This window comes from Calypte anna, chromosome 8 (genome assembly GCF_003957555.1).
Source record: "Calypte anna isolate BGI_N300 chromosome 8, bCalAnn1_v1.p, whole genome shotgun sequence".
Taxonomy (NCBI): domain Eukaryota; kingdom Metazoa; phylum Chordata; class Aves; order Apodiformes; family Trochilidae; genus Calypte; species Calypte anna.
The window spans coordinates 16132262-16159229 of record NC_044254.1 but is presented as its reverse complement, the minus strand read 5'-3'; the positions used below and the strand labels follow the sequence as shown (position 1 = coordinate 16159229).

The 26968-nt window shown below is 38.8% G+C and overlaps 1 protein-coding gene across 1 annotated transcript in view; it reads right to left on the bottom strand.

The window, feature by feature from the left end:
• The window catches only part of COL24A1 (collagen type XXIV alpha 1 chain), a 127236-nt gene that overhangs the window by 11767 nt on the left and 88501 nt on the right, over nt 1-26968 (bottom strand). Inside the window, exons 33-53 of the mRNA XM_030455258.1 lie at nt 25639-25692; nt 24588-24641; nt 24316-24369; nt 23197-23250; nt 22516-22623; nt 19521-19574; nt 18969-19076; nt 17903-17956; nt 17044-17097; nt 15704-15760; nt 13931-13984; nt 12867-12920; nt 12708-12761; nt 10570-10623; nt 8368-8475; nt 5267-5374; nt 3639-3746; nt 3498-3551; nt 3149-3211; nt 1894-1947; nt 292-327 (exon numbers count right to left, since the gene is read on the bottom strand). Coding sequence (XP_030311118.1) covers nt 292-327; nt 1894-1947; nt 3149-3211; nt 3498-3551; nt 3639-3746; nt 5267-5374; nt 8368-8475; nt 10570-10623; nt 12708-12761; nt 12867-12920; nt 13931-13984; nt 15704-15760; nt 17044-17097; nt 17903-17956; nt 18969-19076; nt 19521-19574; nt 22516-22623; nt 23197-23250; nt 24316-24369; nt 24588-24641; nt 25639-25692 — 1398 coding nt within the window. The remainder of the gene's footprint in view (nt 1-291; nt 328-1893; nt 1948-3148; nt 3212-3497; nt 3552-3638; nt 3747-5266; nt 5375-8367; nt 8476-10569; nt 10624-12707; nt 12762-12866; nt 12921-13930; nt 13985-15703; nt 15761-17043; nt 17098-17902; nt 17957-18968; nt 19077-19520; nt 19575-22515; nt 22624-23196; nt 23251-24315; nt 24370-24587; nt 24642-25638; nt 25693-26968) is intronic.

Here is a 26968-nt window from a genome sequence, read left to right as displayed (position 1 = left end):
AGGATTTTTCTTTTAGATCTGAACTGGGACAGATTTGAAGTTTTTTACTCCTACATGATCAGGGTCACACAGCCTCACAGCACACACACTTACTGGAAATATCTACATGAGTCAATTACAATAAGAAAAGGTCAGAATTTTGACTCATGCCACCAGCTTCCTGGGCAACCACTCTCCAGGTGCTCAACACAACTGTCCAGCACTCAGAGCATGCAAGAGTACATTCAGGGTAACACAGGAACACTTTTTACATAGCCAAAACCCAAAGCCACAGAAGTTGTTTCATCTTACCATTTTACCCCTTGTGCCCTTTTCACCTCTCGGTCCCTGTAAGAAAGAAAGCTGGTTAAATCCAGTATGCTTTCTAGCCACCTAGGACTGAAATAAGCAAATTAATATCCATGACATCTATTCAGCTCACATGAAAAGTCCAGTCTCATCTGTGGAAGCATTTACAACTCTGGGGCCTTTCCTTTTTCTGTACTACTAGAAAAATAAATTATTTGAAAATACATTGTAGTTCCTTTAGGTGGAAAACTGACTTTCCTCAGATTACAAATATGCTTTTTTAAAAAATAATTTTAACCATCAGTATTCTCCCTGTAAACCAGCTGTACTGTCTACAGTTTGATCTACTGTAATAGGCAAATGCTTCACTATCTTAAGAGCTGAAGGGAAACCTGGTACTTTTTGTCACTGAAATCTACTGGTTACGTGTCTGCACTTATTACCCCATTAGTTCTCATTTCACTATAGATTCTGTTTTTTTCTCGCCATGGAATTTTTCCTAATTTTGTACTTAAACTTGCATTTCTTCTCTGAAAGAATTTTGCATCTTGATGGCAGCATTTCATAACACATAGAAGTAATCTTAAGCTGCAATGCTCTCAACTTTAATGGCAAGTCATTACAATTAATATGAAGGTTATTAAAAGCCTTCATACAAATACATGCATCTTTGAAGTTTTTCTCCTTAGTGGGACTGAAAAGTGGGCAGCAAGATTTTAAGTACTTTTTCCCCAACAGGTGGAAAGAATTGTCTAATTACAGAAGAAAAATTTAACTTCTTCTTTCTTTTTCCCTTGTGTTTGTATTTATTATTTTTATTATATATTCCTGTTATTTTAATGACTTATTTCAAATTTTCAACATTCTCATTCACATCAAGTCTTGTTGATTAGTGTCCTGGTTTGGGAACAGAGGAACTTGGGTGGTACAAATAGCTTCTAAAAATACCTTACATAGCTGGGTAGTCTGCAGACATGATCCAGAGGGTGCCCTCGCAGAACACTGCTCTCTCTCTGGCACAGCGTGAGCAACAAGGGAAGGAAACAAGGAATAGGGCAGAGCTCCCCACCCCACTGCATGAGGCATGGGAATTCTTGAATGTCGTCAAAAAGACGAAGAAGAATTGTAACAGGGACCTCCCCAGCACCTGGAACACCCCAATAAGGCCTTGTGGGCACTCCTAGCATGTCTGGAGGAGTGCTCTAGACAGTTCAGCACAGTCAATATGTAAAAAATAAAACTGAACCCAAGTGTGGATACTCTCTAGGTATGTCTCACTAAGGCTGAGAAAGAATATCCAGGTGTTAGTTACTGTGTGCTGCTTTCTACCTTGACTTGCATACTGCCCCTGTAGACATGCCCTCCTTATACTCTACAGAGACAGAAGGACATTCCAATGACAGTTTTGTCACCGTGTTTTTCTTGCTTGTATCAGAGATGTTGGACTCACATATGCTAGCTCACCAGTGTGGTAAAATCCTAAGATGATGTGGCTAGCAGCTATTTGAAAATGGAAAAAAGAGAAGCTGTCTACTTGCAAAATAGGTTATTAAAATTAAGGTTAAGTAAAATAACCAAAATATGCAAAAGAGAAGGGAAACTTACAGGCCTGCCAGCTGGGCCTGTCACGCCTTCTTGACCAACAGGGCCAATGTATCCCTGTAAAGAAGCAAAGAATTTATTAGAACATAGTGTTTTCACAATGAGGAAAACTTTCATGGTGTGTCCTAATTCACAGTCACTCAGCACAGAGCCCTGGCAAATATCCACAAGATCATGGTGATATTCTCCTTCTGAATATCGAGTGCAGATGGCTACAAAATTAGGAAGGTAGTTATTTTAATGATTAGTAATAACTATGCTTGGAAAGGTCCCCCACATTCTTATATGTGAAGGTTGATGCACTAAAACCACTGAAAATTTAAGTACTCTGATTACCAGAGACCGTGTATTTATTGAGCTACAATCAGCTATATCTTGGGGTACATTACTGCCCCAAAGTACTACTCTAAGGCTGCCAGAAAGTACTGCTAAACTGTTACTTTCCTGTTCCATTTCACTTAGAGAGCTGGTAATTTCCAGCTGGTAATTCCAGTTTAGAATGTTTAGAAGAAGAAAGCAGTTATTAGAACAGACCCTAAAGCTGCTCCTCTGCATCTGGATAACTGAACTAATTCAGTTCTGTGATGGCATTAAGAGAAGAATGTCTTGTAGTTGGGCTTTCCATGCTGCTACTTTTCTCTTTTCCTTTTTCACTTTATGCTGTAAGCTGGATGTACACTCCCTAGTATTACAAAATACTAAAGATGCTTCCACATTTTTAGTGAATAGCAAAGCAGAATGTTATGAAGGTGTCACAAAGAATGAGCTAATGCAAGCTAGTAATATTAGAGATGAAAAAATAATACTAAAAAAGGACTACATGTTAACAGATAATGCATGAGTTGCACTCTGTCTTAACTGCAGGCAAAGTTTAAGTCTGGTTTGTGTTGCTGTAGAACAGAGTTATACAACCAGCACTTATGCCAGTAAGAAGGAGAATTTTCAAAACCAACAGAGACAGATGAGAGTGATAAGAATACTTGTATGGATAAAATTCTACTAGGAGAGCCACATTTGCCAATAGAGCTTGTGGGGTTTTTTTTTCTTTTTGTTTTTTTTTTTCCTGTGCCCATGTTGCAACCAGAGCAGTGTGACAGTACAGGCAAAGGGCTTCTAGTGGAGCTGTAGTCTTACAGACAAAGTTTTGGCTAGAAGGTTTCAGCCTTGTTAATAAGAAAAAAAGATGATTCCCTAAATTAAGAACATGTACCACTTGCAAGCCATCCTGACCATCTCTTTCATGGGGTGAAACACTTACAGCTTGGCCTGTTGGACCTTTTGGGCCCAGAATTCCAACTAAGCCAATGTCCCCTGCAGGACCCTGAAAATACAAAGGAACAGTTCAGTCAGACTGGAACAAGAGCTATCCACTTGTTTCAGTCTCTCTAATCAGTGGAAAGAAGATAATTTCTAAGAGCAGTAACAGTGAAAATATCAAGTGCACTGATCCAGAACATGTATCATGGAGTACATACTTCTGCTTACAATGTTCCAAAAGTTCAGGGAGATTTTGAACAACTGTTGTTAAAGCTGATTAATTCAATGCTTTCCTAATGTTCTTACACTGAAAATAGCTTAGGATCCAACATAAAAGAATGAGCACATACTTTTGGACCTGGGAATCCTTGAAACCCCATCAAACCTTGATCTCCATCTTCTCCCTGTAACAGGACCAGGCATTCTTATTTCTATTTCACACAGGTGGCTCTTGGACAATTTGTTTTGCATCAACAACTGTGGGTACATACAGTCTGTCCTTTCAGTCCAGACTCTCCAGCTGGTCCTTGGTCACCCTGTGATCCTGGAAGGCCTCTTTTACCTCGCTTTCCTGGGTGACCCAGAAGCCCTTTCTCACCCTGTGAATAGGAAGATAATGTAACATTTATTACAGTTGTGACACCTATAAATGTAAAGCTTGGTTTCCTTGCAGAAGTGGAACATGCTTTCTCTTTAAGAAATAAATCAACTCTATTAATTTTATTCCCATTGGGAATGCTTTTAATAATTGTACTTTCACTAAAATGCAAATGTGACTTAACTCTTTCTTGACTCTGGAACATGCTAAAAACATTTACATTGAATCACTTGCAGTATGGTATTTCCTACTGCAATAACTCAATTGAACAATAGGAAATACAGAATGGGCAGGTTAGAAGTAAATTTAAAAAGTAATCCTCTGAGGAAGCATAGGATAGTTGTGGAACTCCTTGCTGTTAGATGAAATGTTTACATTTATTCAAATGGAAACTCAGCAAGTTCATGCAAAAATAAAAAAAAAAAAAAAACCAACCCTCTGAGGACTGTCAAATACATAGAAACCATCTAACTCAGAAAGGTACTGACTGAGCTGCAATTAAGGCTGGCAATATACAGCTTTCATGCCTGCTTTGTGCTTACTTTATTTTGTAGTGTTCCTTTCTGCTCTACCAAAGACAGCCTTTTGGCCAGACTCAGTATGTGCACTGTTAATGTTTATTTTGCACAATGTGGTAACTGTTTTGCCTCCCTTTGTCTCTTTGTCTTTTTGAGATTGCAAGCACTTCTGAGCAGCAACTGCCTCCTATGGTTCATTGTCTAGACAAAGTAGTGAGAGCCAGACTGGGAGCCCTGGCAATAAACACTACAAACAGTGAGTACAGTTTACACTAAAATATCTCAATGAAAGGATAACAAGGGCAGACAGTATTTCTCTCCCTCAGTGTTCAAGTAACTTGAGTTTTTAAAAAAGATTACCAATAAAATCTCAGAGCAATGCAAAACTTTATTTTAGATAAAAAATCCTATTCCAAATGGAGAAAATTATCTGCAACATTTCCATTCTTTGGTTCTTTTACCACCAAAATAATCTAATTAATATTATCAGTGGGAGGTGACGATATGCTGATGTCAAGTACCTGGAGCTGCCTGGAAAACTGAGCATTCCCACATTTCTTTCTTTCTGATATGGCTGAGCAAGATCAGTTTAAGTCCTGTGATAAATGAACATTCCAAATATGACTGTTAGCACCCAGCCTTGGGACTCAGGCTTGAAATTACCATATTTCACTGCTAATAGATTGCTTAGATGTTCAAATATCCAGACTGCTCAAGCAGTTACATAACTTTAAAAACTCAGGAAGCATTTGGCACTAAAGCTTTGAGTGAATAAATGCAAAGTGGTTTGAATGGCTTCTAGAGCTGGGAATAGCATCCAGATAGATGGGAATTCCATTTTCAAATCACAGTTAATAGAAACGAGGTTAGCACAACTTTCAAATAAGTTTTTATGTCAATTATTCATATGATTAATGAAGCCCCATGCTTCAGTTATCACTGAAGAAGTATGAAGACAAAGCAGTATCAGTAACACTATTTAAACAAGATCCCATGTGTATACCTTTAGTCCAGGTGCTCCCATAGGCCCTGGCATTCCTGTCAGTCCCTTGGGACCTCGAGCTCCAGGATAACCTGACAGACCTGGTAAGCCTGAGTTTCCTTTATTACCCTTAAATTGAAGAGAAGTGATTAAAAGGAGAAGAACCAAACATGTTTTTTCATTGTATGCTAAAGCAGGCATATAACATTACATCAGTTAAAGCCATTTAATGCTTTATACTTTCTGCATGTATAGACACACATTGGTGGCACATCAAAATACATGGAAACAAAGGTCAGCAGTATCATCTGGATTTCTACTAATACTCCAAAAGCAAACCCCCATCATACTTACCAACAATGCTACCTGTGCAGTCAAGTTATTTTTTTGCTTAGCAAGCCAGTGACTGTCAGCAAAGCAAATGCTAATCATGCCACAGCCCACTGCAGTTGTTCAGTTCACTGCTTATCTTAAACACTGTTCTGTCCTCCCCTAAATACACCATGATGTCATTTGTGTCATTTGGAATCACCTGCCAAGACCTTGAAAGGCTCCTGTGAACATTCAAGACAAGCCTCTTTTGGATTATGAATGACATCTTCCCAATTAGCATCCTCCCAAATAGGAACAGTTGCCCAGTTGGATTGAAGGCAAACTTCTGCCCACAGTAATTGTGCATTCAAGCGTATATGGAAGCACTCGTGGGCACACCAGTGACTGCTTTTACCTCCCAGGGAATCAGACAGAATAGTTTATATGAGACCGAAAATTTTTCTCAAACTTGAAAATTTCTATGTTCAGATTAATAGCCTTTAGAGATGATCCCTATTAAATTCTTTTCTAACTCTGAGAAGAGAGCACTAATCTCCATTAGTTACAGAAGATGACTTCTTGAGATGGTTCTTGGGTGAGTGTCTGGGGATTCTGAGTTTACAATTAGGAGCTCCTCTGATGAAAACAAGATACTAGATTGATTCATCACATATGAGCTGAAAGTAGAGTTGAGATTCATAGTATTATTTTTTTCGAAAAGAAACTCAGTTATCAAGAAACAAAATGAGACTACCATCCAACCCACAGAAACATTCAAAATTTAGGATGCTTATTTATAAATACCATACATATCAATAAAATTAGTGACTGGGTACACTCTGTAGGTATTAATATACAATATCTTTACCACATTAAGAAAGATCAGAACATTTGTTATGAAAATGTATGAGAACATCAGATGATAAACAAAAGCAACTATTTTTAATAAAAAAACATGTCACTGATTACATGGAGCTAAGCCAATTTTGGTGTTAAAAACTACAAAATAGAATTTTGCTACTATCCAAAAGAATCTGTCATGTTATTTAGTAGAAATATATACATACATATATATATATATAATCTCTTATTTCATATTACATTTCATTAAGAATTCACAGAAATAAAAGGGTTAAAGGAAACAATTTTTATATTAGATGTTATTTTAAATAGGGTACTGTGGCTTATAGCCTGGATGGACTGATATATTTACACAGCAAAAGTTTTGTTCTTTTTATTCATCACAGCAGAAATAGGTTAAAGCCTCTCTTTATTAAAAATAGTCATGCTACTATATTATGTTAGTATGATTATTAATGTGGAGTAACGCAGAATGTTTAATACAGAAGATGACATTTTGAATGGAAAGGCAAAAACGTAACAATTCTTTAGAGTGAGGTTCCTAAATCCAACTCCAAAAAGAATTTAAGGTACTTAAAGAGGAGATTGTCTGAGGCCGGCGAGGCTGGAATGGGGCACATCTGCCCTCTATGGGTGATTTACTTAATTTTCTCTCTGTTTAACCGGACAGGAAAATTTATACATGTAATAGAGAAACCTTGATTGATTCCTAACACCATATCTGAATTGGCTTCCTTTTATAACAAATACTTGTCCACATAAATGGAACTACTGAGAAATATCATAACTGAAATCAAAGTGCTCAGACTTTCAACACTGAGAACCACTAAAGGAATTTGTTCCCTCCTGTCTGAAGTGAGTAAATAAAAAGCTGTGTCACTGAACCTAGAAGCAGTAGGTCACAACCTTTGGCCCACAGCAAAGCACAGACAGAAGAACAAAAAATTATTATTTCCAATAATCTTCCCAGCTACCTTAGATACCTAATATTCTTTTTCACTGCTTTTGGGCAAAGCTTCAGAATTGCTAAGGTAGAGACATAGGTTACAAATTCATACTCATAGAATGGTTTGGGTTGGAAGGAACCTTAAAGATCACCTAATTCTAACCCCCCTGCCATGGGCAGGGACACCTCCCACTAGATTAGGTTGCTCAAAGCCCCATCCAGCCTGGCCTTGAACACTTCCAGGGATGGGGCAGCCACAACTTCCCTGGGCAACCTGTTCCAGCCTATCACAACACACCTAGGAAAGAATTTTCTCCTAATGTCTAACCTAAATCTCACCTCTTCAGGTTTTAAACCAATGTCCCTTTGTCCTCTCACTACACACCCATGCAAAAAGCCCTTCTCCAGCTTTATTGTAGTCCCCTTTCAGACATTGGAAGGTTGTTGTAAGGTCACCTTGGAGCCTCCTCTTCTCCAGGCTGAACAACCCCAACTTCCTCAGCCTGGCTTCATGGGGAGCTGCTCCTGCCCTCTGAGCACTTCTGTAGCTCTCCCTCTGGACATGCTCAAGAAGCTCTATGTCCTTGTACTGAGGTCTCCAGGCAATTCAAAGACAATAAGGGAAAATACATATTAAGGATAAAATAACCCTTAATCCTAAAGTGAGGATTATCTTGGGTCCTGAGCGGAAGCAGCCTCAGTTGAGGTCTGTGGCTCATTTTCAGGGACACAACTGTGAAGCCTCTCTCATTCAGAAAGCATTTTCACTTTGCTGTAGTTACTACTGAAGTATGCTCATGAAATCATTCTTCTTACATCACACTTCCCTTACACTAACTTTACATCCTGGTCAGAACATCAGGAGCAAAAATAGAAAGAAAACAAAGAATCTAATTTACAAGATGCTCAAGGAGCTGAGAAAACCTTCTGCTTGAATACCTTGACCTTAGAAAATCTGTTATGCAAAATGACATGAAGAGGGGCAAGATGGAAAGGAGCTTACCTTAGGGCCAGGCTTCCCTGCCAGGCCAGGCTTGCCAGCATTCCCAGGAATCCCTTCTGGTCCAGGGTACCCGACTGCTCCTGTCTGCCCTGGTGGCCCTAGTCTTCCCTTGAAACAAATATCGGACTGTTACCTCTCCATCTTCACCATCACAGAAGTAGATTTCATTCACCATATTTCTTAACCCCTACGTAACAGAGTCCCTCCACGGGCACCCCCTTGTCATGGGGGGGAGCTTGTTTGTTCTTGTGAGGTTGGGAGCTATGCTGGTGGCGGCAAATGCTTCCAGTAGGGTCTCCCATGCCAGACAGGTCACAACTGCAGGGTCAGACAAATGTGTCTATGGGCTCATCAGCGATCAGGCAACCAGCTTGGGAGAAGGACAACTAACTCCAAACCTGGGCAGATGGAGCTCATTTAGCCCTGTAAGGCCATCCATCTAAGAGAAGGGAATTCTCCTAAATCCTGAGGACTTCCCTGTCACCATCCAAGCTTGCTGGGCCCTAGCAGATGAAATTTAGGAGTAAAGGGTGAGGCCAGTTCATTGCACACTGTGCCTCACCTAAAAACCTATAGCACAGTCTTGAAGGGTGAACCCACACCTGGACAGCCCTGCAGCAACAGGAGAGAGAGCCCTGACCACACGTCAGGGGAAAGGTGCACTGGAAGCCCCAACCCTGCATGCAGGTGGCTCAGGACTTTGGTCACTGGAGACTTTTCAGCCATCAGTGCGCTTGCAGCAAGCGTGGGCAGAGCCATTCTTAAATCTTCATTTGTGAGGCCAAGCCACGGTGGTGGTGACATAACAGAGGCAGTGACATGGATGAACACTCAGAGGGGAGTTCGGGTGTTTGGTTTAAAATGCTACTGGCTGAATCTCAGACATGCTGTGTTGGAGCTCTGAGAATTACAGCTAAAAACATGGGGCTCACCCCTCTGCATGCTAGTCCTGGAGAACGGCTGAGTGTTGATTCCCAAACTGAATCAAGGAAACCTAACAAAGTAATCTACTTAATCCTGTTCAGAAAAACAACCATATGTCTTTTCAGCCTTCATTTTACCAGACACTTTGCATTGTACATTTGCAAAGCCATGCTGCTCAAACTTTTACATATCAAATATGCAGACTTCTAATTAGACAAGTTTGTACTAAATGTTGCTATAATTGCATGGAAAATCTTGTTTCACGTCCACCAAACGAACAGTGATGGTTTTTTTCTTCACAATCACTTCCATTTAGGCTGACACACACTATCCTAATGGACTTGAGTTCTACAGTTCTCTGTGTATGAATGCATTTCTCAGAAAAGTGACATAACTACAAGATATCTAATTTGAAAAGTATAGTTAACAACAGCCATATAGAATATAAGAAGCATTCCATCCTAATCTTATTTCTAACTTCTGGTTGCTGCATTATCTTGCACTTGGGATATGCTTTGAGACTTCCTCAAGCTTCAGTTTTCCTGTCTTCTCCTCACTTTTCTGTATTTGTCCTTTCCCTTTTTTCCTTTGTGTGCTCTGTGTAGTCCCTCCAGTGGGAAGAGCCAACTATTTACACAAGACACACACTCCCCTTGCCTTCAAAAGGCTCTTGTACTCTGCCCAGTAGGTACAAGCTCTGTGAAGCAGCTGCATTTGTCTGGTTACTGACTTTTTGATGTAAAGTAGTAAAAGTTCTTTACTTTTACTTGTATGCCATACTTTGCTTAAGTGTCATTATTTACTAGAGGACAAAAATAGTTTCATGTAGTTTGTTCTTGGTTATGTTTACAGAACTCCTACTGCTTCCTACACTTTCTCCTCCCCCAAGGATTAAGGGATGCAAGATAGCTTCTCTGGAGTAACTCAAGAGAGATAATTAACAGCTTCAGCTCAGGGCAAGCAAGAGAGAAAATTAAACCTCAAAGGATCTGTGCAATATCATGTGATAACTTGCATGTGGTCAACAAGCCACATGAAAAAATGATCTAATTAAGTAATTTTACATGTGGAAAGGAAAGCTACATTAACCACACTTCACTTCTTTGTGCTGAGCTGACTATAATTCTGTGTTCCTTTACACTTCCTGGATAATACAAAGATTCTTTAAAGTGTGCATAAGGCTTTCAGGTACCAATGGCATGACTTCGTTTTGTTTCTATTAATTTTTATTTTCTTAGTTTAAAACCTTAAGATAGACTGAAAAGTGGTATTACTTACAGGAATTCCAGGTTTGCCTGCCTGACCTGTTGCTCCTTTCTTCCCTGTGGGTCCCTGAAAGTTAAAAATATTTGTGAACTGACATCTTCAACTCAGTCCCTGAGAAGAGATGAGAATTTTTCCCCTCTAGTACATATATTCACATTGCTTGGCCTTGTGCCAGATTATTTCAGAAGATAGCAGAAAGCTTTTCGTATAGAAATTAAATACATTTTTGGTAGAATTATCTGTATTTTCCCCTTTCCCCAGTTGGCAAAGTGTAGTTTTCAGAACTTTTTCAATAAGCATAGAAATTTTTCACTAGGAATCAGCCAATTTCTTCTCTATCAGCCACACTGCTGTAAGGAATACACTTTTATGGCACTTACCACACCTTTTAAAAAGGGAAGTTCTGAAAAGTAGGCAGTGCAGATGTACTGAGTGTACATGGAAGAGAATGCTTGAAAATAATATTGTTACATATGGGAACATTCTTTTTATCTAAGATGCACATAAAAAATGAAATGCACTCAAAATCAGACTTTTTTTCTGTCTTGACTGATCTAGAAATCTGTAGTCTAGAAAACTGAGTGATACTTAAAACAGATAACATTCTCACGAGTGGTTTAGTGGTGCAGGAGGCCAGTACCAAGGAACAAAAGCTCAGAATGGGTCAAAAGCATCTCAGAATTTTTTTACAGGATATTCTTCACAGAATATAAACAGCTATAGCATGAATTTCATCCTCCTTCTAAAAGATACAACCAATCAGACATCAGGGGCAAGAATAACACTTTTAATCATAGATCCAATAGAAAAATCTTCCAAGATTTTGTGGATTTATAATTCTAAACACTGTTCTTAAAGCAAAAGTGATGCTCAGCTACTATGCTAGAATGCTGCAGAACATGAAATAAAGTGAAAAAGTCATTCTAAGTGTAAATGTTGTATAATTAATGTGAAGATACCACCAGCAAAATTATTCTGTTAATTAATTTAATACCTTTTTGACAAGGCAGGCCAAAAGAAGTTCACCAATCAGAGACAGAATGTGCATATTAAAAGCAATGTACATTGTTTTCATTAAAATTTCTGAATGCATATATAAACTAAACCCAGATGTTTTAGCACTGCATCCTATAGAGTTGACTTTGTAAGGCTTGCTGTCACAGCACCAGTCCTGTCACTGGAGTTCAGGCTGTACGGTGTTTTTACTACTAACATTTTTGCTAAACATTTAGGCTTTTATGGGCTGCTCCAGGCTGGATATTGCTTCCATATTTGCAAATGACAGTTTTATTCTGAGGGTCATTTGCAAAACAAAGAAAATATTCTCCAAGGGAAAGATGGAGGAATGACTGATTTTATCCTGTGCTGTGTGTAGTTTGCCAAGGCCATATATCCAAGAGCATGGCTGGAGTACATGCTGACAATGTCTTCACATCATGTTTCCTTTCAGCTGTTCCCCATTCCTAATCTACTACAGATTCCTGTATTTAGCTAGGACCTTTTTAAACTCTAAGAGTTGCACTATAGACCTTCTCAGGCAAAATATCTCATTTAAGTTGCAATGGGAATTGACATTGTAAGAAATCTTTTGAAATCTCAAAAGTCAATGAAATTCATCCCAGGAGAAAGTACAAAATACTTCTGGCAACTCTCAACGTTCCACCAAGAGGAAATATTATTTCTAAAGGAACAGATTTAATCTTTGAAGTTTTCTGTGGCTTGCTCTGTCCTTATTCTTCTGCTGTTCTGTTGCAAATTTGTTATTTCCAAGTCTCTGAAAATTCAGTGCAGTGCAGTACCAGGAGGCTGCATTTATAGATCAGAGCAATAAAATCTTGAGTGTCTTGCATAGCTATTTTGCCACAAGGAATTCTAAGATTACAATTCAGTATCAAATGTTTACATAAGAGCAAATCATAATGCTTTATATCACTCCAAAGTAAACCCACTTACCTGTCAAATAACAGTTTTACTATCCTAGGTAACTATGCAATTTTCCCTTCTATATTTTTACTGTCCCTGCAGGTATGAAAAGGGAACCCAAACACTGATCTTAGGCTTTGCATCAGCTTTTCCAAGGGTAGTCAGTGAACAGTAAAACCATGCACATTTCATTTAAGAGCAGTTTCAATTTACTTTTTTCTACTTACTTCTGAACCTCTTTCTCCTTTTGGTCCTTGCTCACCCAATTCACCTGGCTCTCCCTGGAAATAACATATAGTAATTGAATAAAAAAAAAAAAATTAAATTCAGATGAAAATGCATTGTCAACAGCCAATAGAGAAATCTCACTTGTTTGAAACACTTACTGGAGGCCCCTGTTGTCCAATAGGTCCTCTAAGACCTGGAAGACCAATATGACCCTGGGAAGTAGGAAATACAAGATATTGCAATACAGATAAATTAGGATGTCATGACCAGTATGCTATAGATTTCCTTCTAAAGCCCATCTTAAGAGGTGCTGGATGGCCCCAGCTTCACCAACATGACATAAATAATATATCCTCAGCTTTCCTGAAATCAGGCCTTAGGGAGGTTTCTTCTTTAAATTCTCTACTCCAAACTGCAAGTGGACATTATATATTGTTTAGACATTTCTGCACTTCTGTAAGCATAAATCATATTCAGATCATTGATTTATTAGTATGTCTATCTGTATTATTTGTGTGATTTAAACAGGGTATTTCATGTCAGAGATTGTCTCCTGTATTTCAGCAAAGTGCATCAGTGATTAGCATGAATTACCATCCAATCTGTATACTGAAAGACTGAATACAATTAATAAATAATCATTAGGATTAGATATGCAAAGAAATAGTGCATACATTTAATGTAATACTGTTAATTCATTCAGTATTACAGAATCATAGGTTGAAAGGGACCTCTTGAGACCATTCAATGCAGCCCCCAAAGAGGGACAGGTAGATCAGGTTTTCCAGGATCATGTCCAGACAGATTTTTAGTGTTTCCAAAGACAGAGATAGCACAATCTCTCGTGGCAGCCTGTTCTGGTGCTCAGTCACCCTCACAGTAAAAAAAAGCATTTTTCTTGTGTTCAAAGAGAATTGAATTCTTCACTTTCTGCCCTTTGCCTCTTGTCCTGTTACTGGACACTACTGAGATGAGTCAGGCCCCTTCATCTTCATTCCTTCCCACCTGGGGCTTCTCTTCTGTTCATGCCTCCCACATCCCTCAATTTCACCTTGCATATTAGATGCTGCAATGAGTTCTAAGAGTTCATGAATGCAATGAGATTCCAGCAAGGGCACATCTGCACACTTGTGAGAGAAAATCATACTACTGCTGCAGGACTTCAGGTGTATGCATAGCATGCCATGTTCACATAAAAAGAATGACAACCAAAATGTACTACCTGGTAGCCCTCATCACCAGGTTCTCCTCTATCTCCACGTTCACCAGTAGGACCCTAAAGGGAAAATCAGAGCAAAATGTAACTGCTAAACTGAAATACTACTGCAGTGAGGTACACAGAGAAAGCCTGAATTTCTCTCAAAACAGACAAACCAAGTAGACATGACTGAGGATTACAGGTATTAAAGTTAGCTTGTTTAAGGAATAAACACAATTTTTTTCTAAATCAAATGGATTGCAGTCAGGTGGTAATCACTGTCTAAAATATTTTGTAACTGAGGACTAGAAGCTAAAAGATCTAACATGAACACAAATGAAACAGGAGTATTGACTTCAGGAGAACTTCTCTAGGTTTATACCCATACATATGATATCTGAATTGAAAATTTCCATGAGCAAATTAAAAGACTGTTTTCAAGACATGTAAGGAAAACTCATGGTTTTCAGCACATGAAAAATTGGTTTCTTTTCTGAAATAACCTGCTGCATGCAGAATCTACTTTAATTTTTTACATTTGTCCTAACAAAAAGGCAATTTCAATCCCTCAGCATGCCTCTTTTACAAGAACTGCACAGGAGCAGAGGGAACAGCATAATTGTTGTGAGTCATGTGGTACTTTCTGCTGCATTCAGACACCTCACTAATTCTACTTTAGGAAAGACTTTTACTCAAGGCCCACAAGAAATGGAATTTTTCCCCAGCATTTTAACTCTCATTACAGCAAACAGACCAAAGGAATAATGATGGGATAGGGAATCATGGCCATAAAATAAAAGAATGGCCAAGACTTTCCAGAAGACATCCAGCTAAACCATCAGATGAAATAATAAGAGACTGACCTTTTCCCCACCTGTCTTGAGTGGGAAAAGATGAAAATAATAAGGAAAGATTGGCCAGGCATCAACTGCCTGCAATGGATCTCTACAGTTCACAAATAGATCAGCCACTTCTAGTGCATAACCACCAGCAGATGCTCTTATGCAACTGCTTGTGTAGTCTCCAAGATTTCAGCAGCCTCATGGCATATTTGCTCGAGGGAATGAACAAGGTGGAAAGGCTCTGCTTCCAACTTTTGGGCAGGCAGCATTACAGGGTCTGTTCAGCTATGGCTGAATTGGCTGGAGGCTCTTATCTCATGAATTAGCACATTTGAGAACCTAGTCCAGACTGTGTCTTCAGTTACATCAGGGTCTTAGATCAGGAGAGAGGTGAGGTAGGAATATTAAGGTTAATCTGAAGAGAATCAAGCTGTACATGTATTACTTCTGGCACAATCAAAGCCTGAACACGAAACATTTAATTAGATTTTGAGGTGGCTTTTTTTTTTTTTTGGGGGGGTGGACATAATTTTAATTGCTGCAGAGCTAAATCCCACAGACAAACTCAATTAAAAAATGGTTACAAAATGCATCTCTCTAAATTGGCTATATTAGCTTTGTAGTGATAATGAAATAAGTCAAAACATATTTCTGGTTACTAAAGCAATTAGGTATAATTCAGGACAAAGAGCAAGGGTAAAATTCTGTTCCAAAATGTGCTGGTTTAAACACAGGCTAATGGCATTAGTGTAATTAAACTCAGAGCACATACTTTTAAGCAGGAAAGAACACATGACTGCATTTTTCAGAGGGATTACTGATTACACGACCATCATTCTACATTTTTGTACAAGGGTGTACTGACTCCTGAGACAGTGATACCAAGTTTCAGAAGCAACCTGCATTGTCTCTAGTCTTGAGAGGCACTAATATAATTTTTTTGAGAAAGACCTACTGGTTCACCTATGGTCCCAGGTGGTCCAAGGACTGTATTGTCTTCACCTGGGTAACCCTAAAACAAAGATAAGTATTAAGATGTTTTAAATGAGAAATTCAACCTCATCTAAAATGCACACATGTTCAGATGCTAATAAACACTTAGAGAACATACTGTGTAGGCGCTAAAAGTGTGTATGATGCTTATGGTTTTGATACACTGGAAATGGTAACTCCATTTTAACATGCCCCTAAATTTTCCTAAGATAGTTAGGACTAAAAAGCTAATAATTTGCTCTATTCTCAAGGGCAACAATTAAAGAAAAAGTATTTGAACAACATCCATGTAATGATTTATTTATTTATTGAAAAAAGTATAAACAGGATATTTGATGAGGACAAAAGAAAATTTCTTCCATTGTTTTAAGGCATATACTTTATATAGACAACCAAGTGTACAGAAAACTCCAGCATTCAGCCTGAACTCTGTTACATTTTAAATATGAACAACTGCCATCCAAACTAATAAGCAAGAAGTTATCAATTCCAGATGATATTTACCAATATTTAGTGCAGAAGTTCACATTTTAAATATGATGAATGGTTTCCAAAGTGCGTCAAAGTTCTCTTTCAAAAGTCACCAAGCAAGCTGGACACCTCACTCCCAATAATTTAGTTTTCAGTTATTGTTTCTGAAAATTGTATCAGAACCTATTTATAACATCAACCACAAATTGTCTGTCAGCAATATTCATGGCACAACTGGCTCTAATACAAGAACATGTTTTCTCTGCCAGTGCAGCTCCAACGTACTCTTCATGAACAGAATTTCTGTATCTGCTTGGAGCCACATAGACTTCAGTCAGCATTCAAAACTGCCTGCAGGATTTGAGGCTCAAAAGAACAAAAAGGAATTTGACACCAAAAATAGCCACAGCACGGAGGCAAGATTCTGGCCCAAACATTTAATATTAAGCACAGATATTTGTCCACCTTAGTTGGACTTCCAGCAAAACCCATGGGTGCATTCACAGGCTTTAAGCTAAGTAAATATTTAGCTGGTTCAGCACAGTTATTTCTGCCAGCAGGGCTTAGGGCACTGGTGCCTATACAATAGAATGTGCTTCTTAAAATGGGTACCTTGTGTTTAAAATACCTGAAACATTTTAACTGTCTAATTCTGAATACTATCTCTAAATTATTTGTTTCCCCAATTTTGCATTTCTTTTCATATTCTCTCACATTACTAATAAATATTTCAAACAGTGGCTTTTGCTGCTTGCTGTGAAAAAGTGAGCATGCAGTAACATTTTATAATTACTCAAACTGTAAGACAGTAAGTATAAACCATCTTCATACCTTTTCTCCTTTGGGTCCTGGGGGGCCAGGGGGGCCTGGAGGACCCTGGTGACCCTAAAGAAACAAACAAAACAAAAATTACTTCCCAAACAAATAATTAAAGACATAATTGTAAACTTCCTTTTAGCTACTTCTTACTATTATTTTTTGATGCTAGCTAATTATGCTAAATATTGATGTGGCACAAAATCAATAGACCCAGGCAGAAAATGTACTGTGTGCAGGAAAAGCTCTGTACACAGGGGGTAATCACGGGTTCTGACAGAACCCTTCTGATGCAGATGAGGATAGCCAGGCTGGTTCCCTCTTCAGGGTTAGGGCCACTGATGAAAGTTTCCATTTGGAAAAAAGCCATGGAGTCTGGTCTCTAAAAGCAGGACTCAATCCATCCATGATGATGATCATAATTATTTTTCAGGGCAAGCCACAATATCTTAATGTTGTTCAACTAACCTCATTTCATCAGTTTCTGTCACTAGAAGGGAAACTGCCTGTCCACTATCAGAACAGTAAGCAGAGGTGGTGGTGTCTGCTGAACTCTTTTTAATGAATAGCTGTTGTAGTTTATAGGAACTTTATCCACAAGGATTAAATTCATTGGACAAATTAGGTTTTCAAATCAGTGATAAAAAACAACTGCTGGTGAACTCACAAACCCAGTCATCACTGCTTAAGGCTAATATGTCTGTGTTGTCAGTCATGTCTGATATAGACATGTATTAGTACCTGGCACTTCTAAAGTTATTTATGTATCCTGATTACAGATTCCCACAATACCTGACATTATTTAGAGAACCACAGACTTAGGGGTGTGTGTGTGTGTGTGTGTGTGTGTACATGAATTAAAAAAACCACTCACCCCATAACCTGGAATTCCTGACTCTCCTTCAGGCCCCATTCCTCCTAGGTGTCCCTGTTAAATGCAGTAATCAGCAATAGAAAAATGAGCTCACTTGTAAAATGTTACAAGAATGTGTAACTTATTAAGTTATCACTTCAAATATTGAGACTTGAGAACCACAGACAACTTCTTGGTTAGGTCCAGCTTCATTTGGTAAAGAATACTGGTATTTTCTCTGTTCTGTGGAAAAAAATGGCCAACATTTTCAGTCTTAACCTTGTAATTCCAATGCTTAATTAAGATCAAAAGGATCTGAGCTTTTAGATGTGTGGAGGAACTCTGCTTAAAGCTGAGAATGCCATGAAAAGCTGAGGGCGGTCCTCACCTGATAAAGTTGAGTCCTTCTCTTTCCAACATTGGCCATTAGGTAGTTACTCTACTTTTGTACTTCATGTGTTTGGGGACAGAGTGTTGCATTCAGTGACAACAGGACTGGACCCTGGAGCAGCATGGCTCACTCATGCAGAGGCTGCCTGCGTCTGTGTCTGTCACACAGTGTGGAGAAAGTTTGGGAGCTTGTGATGAAAGGAGCTCAAAGTTAATAGAAGTGCACTTCATTCAGTAAATTTTGGATCAGATTTCCATTCAATAGGAATAGCAGACCTCATCTAAAATGCTTTGTTTCATACATAGCTAAAAATTATTTTATATAACAGCAAGCCCCATGATCCCTAGTCTTGGAACTGGGAAGGTTTAAGTAACAGACACAGAGTGAGGTTATATGTGGACTTTGGCACATCATGAGTATTCTATGGCATGTCCTGCCATCTTGCTCAGGAACCTGACCAGAACATGATATGACTCCTTCCAGATCCATGGCCCAAGTTTCTGTCTGGTAAGGTGCACAGGTCTCATTCTGATGCTGAAAGACCAGGGATGCACAGGCCGGGAAGGACACTGCCTGCATCTCCAGCTACCTCAAGAAATATTAGTATGTGCTGTGACTTGCCTCCTCCCATGGAGAAATAAGATTCTGATAACCCAGAAATACATTCACTTCTAAATGAATTTGTTTTGTACCAACCAAGAGACCTCGAGTTCCTCTTGCACCTTTGGGACCGATTTCTCCAGGTTGGCCAGAGTCACCAGCAGGTCCAGTTTCACCAGGAGGTCCAAGCTGCCCCTTTTCACCCTGTTGGTGTTATTATATTGAAAAAATGTGAGATAGATCCTGAGTTTCAAATTGCAGTTTATGCTTAATTGAAGTGTGTAACAGCATCATTTAATTGGAGTATTAGAGTTATGTATGTATTTTACTGTAGTCCTTAGAACGTCTGAACTCAGAACTCTGCAGTAAAAAAAAAACCCTCTCTGAAAGCCTTTCTATTATTTTGGTTTTTGGTGTTTTTTTGATAGCAGTAGAAACCATTTTTGAGTTGCAAAATCACATCTGGATCCTAAGGTCATGAATTTTACTGATTGCAGAATGATGACAAAGCTAAGTGCTATGGCTAGCAAGGAAAAAAATTGACTTGAAGCATGACATAAAACAGGGACAGACTTGCTTCAGCGAAATTCATTTGTAATGTAAATGTAAGATAGAAAGAAGGGTATTAGGGAAGATGAAACATCCTACCTTCTTTCCTAAACGGCCTCTCTGACCTGGATTTCCTGGTGTTCCTTCGGGACCCTGTATATTTATGAGAGAGAGAGAGAGAGAGAGAAAGAAATGATTGCTAAAGGCCTGGAAACATTTAAACTGTGCTCCAACTGGACAACTAAGCAAGCTTTTGAAGGAAAAATCTCATTAACAGTGGCTATGAGCAAGTCAGTAAGACTGTTTCAAGTTACAACAGAAACAAGTGGGCAAGCATCAGGGATCACTTATCAAACTAGCAAAAATGCACTGAAAACAGGGGGGAAAAAGCCTGCCCACACACTTTAGAATAAAATTGCTTCATGACATCCCCTGACTGGATTTAGAGAAATACAATACACAACCAAAGGAAAACTAAGAAAGCCCTGGGGATGTCAAGTGTGAAGAGCAGGGCCCTGACATAACTTGCTATAGAGCAGAGACCTAACTCACCTAACACAGTAAGTGCTGGTGCCTGCCTCTTGGTGAAATTGGGTGTGCTGCCCTCTAGGTCACACCAAAAACTGACCCTCACAAAGGGTTGGGTATTGACCTCAATTTTCCCAAAGTTCTGTAAGATAGTGGAGGTAATTTATCTTCAGTTTTTGATAAAGGGAGATATATTTGGAGGTTTTTTTGGTGTGTAATTGTGGTGATAAACCAGGACAAATATACTTTAAACTGATTTGTGAAGCTTATTTGTTTCTTTGTATGCTTTTTTTTAAGGAAAATGTAAGATGATGCTCACCCCCAATAAAACTCTCAGATAACTGATTATAGGAAGACAATTTCTATGTTTAGACCAGAATGTTATGATCCATCCACATCCCTAGAAGGGAGGTCAAACCAAACAAGTGATGTGAACACTCCCAGACATCAGGGAGGGCAAGTGTGGAGGGAGGCAGCTCCGCAGCAGCCGCTGGAATTTGTGGAACAGAAAAATCCCCCACTAACCACATCCTCCCAAACACCAAATTGCCAGACCTGTCTGCCTCACTGAGGCACAACAGCACTGTTGATGTTGCTTACTGTATACAAGTATAATTACATACAATGTAGATATACCAGGGCTCAGCTGTTCCATGATAATTTCAGTGTATGAAACTTCTGAGCGTCTCCAGAATTGCCAATCCAAAACAGGGAAAAAAAAAAAAAAGCCAGGAGTCAGGATGATATCATTCTATCAGAAACAAAAATTGTTCTGCAGCATAATAAGTGCACTGACAACTAAAAGAGCTTTTTTTTGCCTTCTCTGGGAGACTTGTTCACTGTGAAGGTCCCAGTACTACAGGCAGCAGATTGTAACACTGATGCTTACAGGACAGAGGGGACAATGCTCACAGCTGCTGACAGCTGGCCTCCAAATAATGTTTACTCAGACTCCGTCATCACATAAGAGCTACAGAGAAGGCAGACAGAGGACTGTGAATGAGAAAATTATGATTTTGGTAAAGCAATCTGATGTCTGAATTGAGGCTACATATGTGCTTAGGGAACTGTGCTCCAAAATATTAGCTCCCATCAAGAAGTTGCATAAAACTTCAGCAAAATAGATTTCTTAGATGGATTTTAGCTGCTAGAAGTTATGCCAGAACAAATACATGAGCTGATATAACAATGTTGATTAGAGATCCCAATGCTTGTTTACTATTTGACCTGCATATCCTTGCTGCTACTTCTCTTCATCTGCAATATCTGTTTCAGCTGTCTGGCAACTGGTGCTCTTGTGATATATTTATTTGGTTCCTTTCACAGAAAGACCAAAATGAAGCTAGTTAAAAAATAAATGTCTTTTGAGAAGAAAATGGAATAATGAAATAATTTCTTTCCTCTCTCTCCTTACTTTTCATAGTATATACCTCATTACAGGGTGATTGACAAGGTAAGAAGAGAAGATCCAGAGACATTACATCACACCACAACATAGAATTACCATCCAAAGTAGCACTGCCTGGCATGATAAATCCTCATTTCTGGAAGTCAGTTCTACAACAGGATGAACAGCATTTATTCCACCATCCTTACAGTATCTTGGCAGCAGTGTAGGAAAACCACTTTTAGGAAGGGCAGGCCATCCAACTGATCAAGAACCAACAGTAGAAGCAATTTGGATTATCTGATACCTATAATGTCATATGGGTTTTAACATCACTTTGGACTTGCTTTCTATTCTTTACCAGAGAAAGTGCTATAATCCATACCAACACTTGAAGAAATCCTGTGCTGTTGGTGTCTGTGCTGCAATAATATTATAAGTAAAGAAATCTCAGTGCTCAGTATATCACTTTTTAATAGAAATGTTATTTTTAGACCTTTTTGTTGTTAAGGTTTATTAAAATGAATGACAGGTAAGCATGTATATTGTAAGTCCATCAGCAGGAAATCTTAAATGGGAGCCAAATCTTGTGTACTCTAATGTCTAATGCTTAAACACTTACAAGCTGCTCAAAATGGCATTTCTTTGCCCTGAGGAAACTTTCATCTAAACCAAAAACTAGATACTCTGGGGCAGTAAACAAAGCCATAAGCATGGAAAACAATGCAAAACAATGAAAGATCTTATAGCACAATTTATGGCATCATATGTATCTTGCCAATTTCTTTGGGTGTTTTTAAAATTTAAAGAATTATCTAATACCTTGGGATAGCTCACAGTCTCCAAACGAAGGGGAGGAGAGAGACACATGAGAAAGGCTGTCTGAAGAGGGGAGATCTGAAGCATGAGGCTCTAGGTTGTGAGGTGTATGTGTCTGGATACCAAGTGGTAAGGAATCATTACCTGCTACGGGGTACCAGTTTTAAGATAGGAAAAACCATTTGTCTCCTCTCTTTACCAGCCCTGAAAAGCTGAACCACATAGAAAAGGGAGGCAAACTAACTTAAACACAGTCTTCACTAATTGCAATAGAAAATAAAAAAGAAGCAAGAAAATTAGGAAAAAAAAATCACAAAAAGCAAATGAACAAAGAGGCCACTTAAACCTGAAAATACTTACAGGAATGCCCATTATGCCAGGTTTACCAGGGGGTCCAGCAATTCCTGGTAACCCCATATCTCCTTTTTCACCCCCTTCTCCAGGAAGCCCGTGGTCTCCAGGGTCTCCCTAAAACAAAGAAGGTAAAAAAAAAATCTCAGTCAAGCAGCTGGTGCTATAGAATTACTTATTCTTGAGTAACATGAATTCTGAATTTTCCAAGTCTGACCAGGCTCACTAAAACTGCCAGGGAACATTACCAGTCAAATTCAGATCAGTCTCCAAGCTAGGGTAAAGCCCTTTCTATCTCATTCATACAAACCTACAGCCAGATTTTGTCTCACAACTCCCTGAGGGTGTCCTCTGTGACATCCCCTGCACTGACACCTGCCAGAGTTCCAGACAGAGCACTGATGCCACGCAGGGAGCAGAGCAGCCATGGGTTTGGTCTCTCCAGAATAATAGTTATCAAGGAAATGAGCTGTACTCAGGTGCCCAGCTGGCCTCCTTCTGTCAAGCTGTGAAACTCTGCAGCCCTTGCAGAGTAGGTATGTGCCTAACAGTCACAGGAAAACCTTTAATTTACAGGGTCTCCTATGTTAAAACTAAGTGCACTAAAGCAGGCTCTGCTAACCTGTTGAAATAAGAGATAATAGTCCTTGAGCTAATACAACTGTTTTACCTGTGCTACAAAAACTGTACCTTTGGGCCATCTTTTCCTTGAACACCATCTTCTCCTGGAGGTCCTGGTTCACCCTTATAGAAAGGAACAGTTGAAAACCAAGTTATTTCCTACTTCTTGACAGAGAAGTATTGCCTTGGAAGAACTTGGACTAGTTTTACACATGCTTATTAATTTTTGGACAATGTCTGGACAATGATTATCTTGCTGTTATTGTTTATTTGTCTTGATTTTTCCATGATATATACTGACAGAATCACAGCCCTGTGAATCTTGAACACAGGAAAAAATAAAATAATCAGCATTAGAAAACTGAGGAAATACTATGTCCATATAAAACTAGAGACTGGGACAGTGACATGGAGATTGTTTGGTTTCAAAGTATACAACATGTAATTACAGTAGCCTAAAAAATATACCCATCCTGTCCCAAAACTTCCATGTTTATGTGGATAACTACTATATTAGTGTGTTTTGTGACTCAGTTTAGGGCCATGAGAAACTCATCACTTATCACTAGCATTGGCACTGTGGCAATTTAGAATATTTGCCTCTCTCAGTTAAAGACACTGGCAAGTTGTATCTTCTGATGTAGACAGTAAAGAAGCAAATACAAGCTACCCTATAACAACAACATAGTATTTCGGACACAGTGGTATGGTAAAGCCCACAGCAGCCACTGTGGACCAGTACCAGGAATTACTCTTCTCCTGGGACAGGCAGCATCGTGGCACGCACCTCACTGGGGATTTGGAGCAGGAGGATAAGGATGGTGGTACAGAGAGTTACTCTGCTCTGCTGAGACTTTAGTGTTCCCTCACCTATACTGGGTTTCCATACAGAGGATTTTTGTATGCTGTCATCTTAATAGGGAGCTGGACATTCTTGAGTTTACCTTCATGCTAAAATCACTTTGTCATGTCTCTCAGTGACATAAGACACTTAAAAAATACTTCAACATTATAATCAATACACTTTTTAATTTGCTATAATATTACATTTTTATTGTTTAAAAAAGAAAATGTATCAGAAGTTAACTTCTTGAATACTTCTGATGAATCAAGATTTCTTACACTGTATTTCTGACAAACTCTGAACATACTTTCCTTTTTGGAAGAAGATTTATATCCATAGCTCACCCTTAAACCTTGGTCACCTGGTTCTCCAGCCTTTCCAGCAGGTCCAATGTCTCCCTGATATGTCATAAGAAAAATAAGTGGGTTTTTAAGGGACAATATTACAAACAGTAACAGGGTTTCCAGATAATGCTGTCATCACAATAACAGCAGTATTTCTTAGTGGCTCATTTCCTGTATCACTGCCTACTTGGCTAATGAATCAGACCACTCTGATATGATTTTGTGGAAATTTGAAAGTTTAAACAGCACAAGAAAATAATTTCAGCATTTACCTTCACACCTGGTTCTCCCTGGAGGCCAGGTTCTCCTAAAGGGCCAGGAGGTCCCTGCATGGTACAAAAGCTCCTGTTACATGCGAGTACCAATAATTTTGGCAATGACCAAAGACAGACAAAATTGAAACAGAAAAATTGCATGAGACACTGGGAAAGATGCATGCATAAAAAGTAAAACTAAGACAACACAGTTCTTTGTTGTTACTAGAGCCCAACAGAAGAAAGGAAGGTATAGGAAGAGTTCATGAACTGCATTGTGGGTCAGGAATGTATTGAAGATTCAGCAGTATCACCATGCCTGTACCTTTCATCATAACTTACTAGCAGGCTGAACAATCATCTGCCTTTTGTAAATCTGACTGACAACTTCATCACTGCTTTGGCTTGGAGCCAAGCAGATACAGCTTTTGGAGAGCAAAATTCTTCTTGAAGTCTTCAGCTCTTAAAAAGCTAATAGTATTAGACTGATTCTTGTGAAGTTTACATTTAAAAGCTTGTTGTTTTTTTTTTAATAGACAGTCAGAAGACTGGATTTTGGGTGACTGAGAAAGTGTGTTTCTTTGACTAAGTCAAATCCCTTCTAAATTCTAGGTGACCTCATCCCTCAGCTACTTCAATGCAAATGTGGCTAATCCATTGGCATGTTTCTTTCAAAGACATATTAACAACAGAGCAAAAAATGGAAGCAAAATTTAGAAAGAAGGCTGCCTGCAGCTGCTTTTCTTCATCTACCATTTGCTAGGACACAGCATTAACATGGTTCTACTGTCTAACTGCAAGAATGGTGCTTCAAAAAAAAAAAACCAATGCTAAGAGTTGATTACTCAACTGAACATTCACCTTCTGGATATGGATGTCATGAAAATATGCTCAACGACAGTGCTCACAACAGAAAAAGCTACTTATTTTAGACATATTTTTTTGTAAAGTGAAAGAGCCTCCCAGCAGTTCATGGTATTTAAGTCATCTGCAGTTGATAAAAAAATTAGTTTCTGAACTTATTTTGCTTAAGTTTTTGTGATTAATATATAAATGATTAAAACCTTACCTCAAAACCCATTTCTCCAACAGGGCCAGCATCCCCTGGTTGTCCTCTGGGACCCTGGCATTAAGCAAAATTATGAATCCATCGTTCAATTAACATTAAATGACATTGTATAGTCTTGACATTTTCTCTTCAGAACTCTTTTAATTGGCATAAAGAAGAGTATTCTGTTGTCTTTCCTTCTGAGTCCTATGGGGTACAGAAGTACCACGATGCCATACAGTACAAAGACCTCACTCCACCACTCTTGACACACTGAAATAACATATTTCAAATAATAGCAGAGCTGTCTCTTCTTTTTGACCAAAAGTAAATTGTTATCTAAACTAAACTCTCCTCTTGATTAACAGAGCCCTTGTTTAGTTAAGGTTTAGTAGAGTGTCTGGTTTGCTTTGTGGAAAAGCCTACAGTCTGGTACAGAACTAACTGAGAGCAACTATTGGGTTCTTCACTGTGGATTTAGCAATTTCTATACATGGAAATCACTGAGGTGTAATGGACCAAAGGCTGGAGCCTTTTTGGGAATCATAGTTACTACTCCATGAGCATTTTCTTATAAGCTCTACAGTAAGTAATAAATCTATTGCTGTAACAAGTTGGGATCATTTCCTAGAGCAACATTCTCAGATTCTCTGCATGTGAGATTGTCCACCCCTGCTCACAGAGTGGGGTTTGAATGCTGAGGCGTAGTGGTTGCCTGTAACAGCTTAAATCTGATTCCATAGCCACTATGAATGTATGTCAAGACAAATCAACCCTCTGCATGTATCCAGTCTTTGAACTTTCAGAAAGACCATATCCATGCACCCTTTTGGGACTCATCTATGTTTAAGTACATTCTAAATTCAAGACATTCTGTTGACTTATTATTCTCAAGTAAAGGAAAGATGCTGCTACCCATATTTATGATAGAAGCCTTTTAAGCAAATATTTGTTCTTTTTCTGTTTCATTTACCTTTTACAGAACATGCATATGGTTTTGCTCCTCCTGATGACTTGGCAGTGACATTGTGAGTATATTCTTCTCTTGTAAAAACAATTTAAACTGCATATTACTGAGAAGACTTTAGTAGATGCATATATTTTACCCAGTACCTTCATTTAAGTGCTAACAACTGAAATGGAAGTCAATTTCCTGCTGAGAACTCACTTGGTCCTAAGTTAAGTTCATTGGTTTTCATTTGCAGCAACTCCATGGCACTCCACTAATTGGAATTATAGTCACAAAACTTAAGTTTGATTCACAAGTCAAGTATTTCTTCATAATATTACTACGGAGCTAAGTCTGTGGGACTGATAAAGTATACTTCCCCTGAGACATTCAGGGAATTTC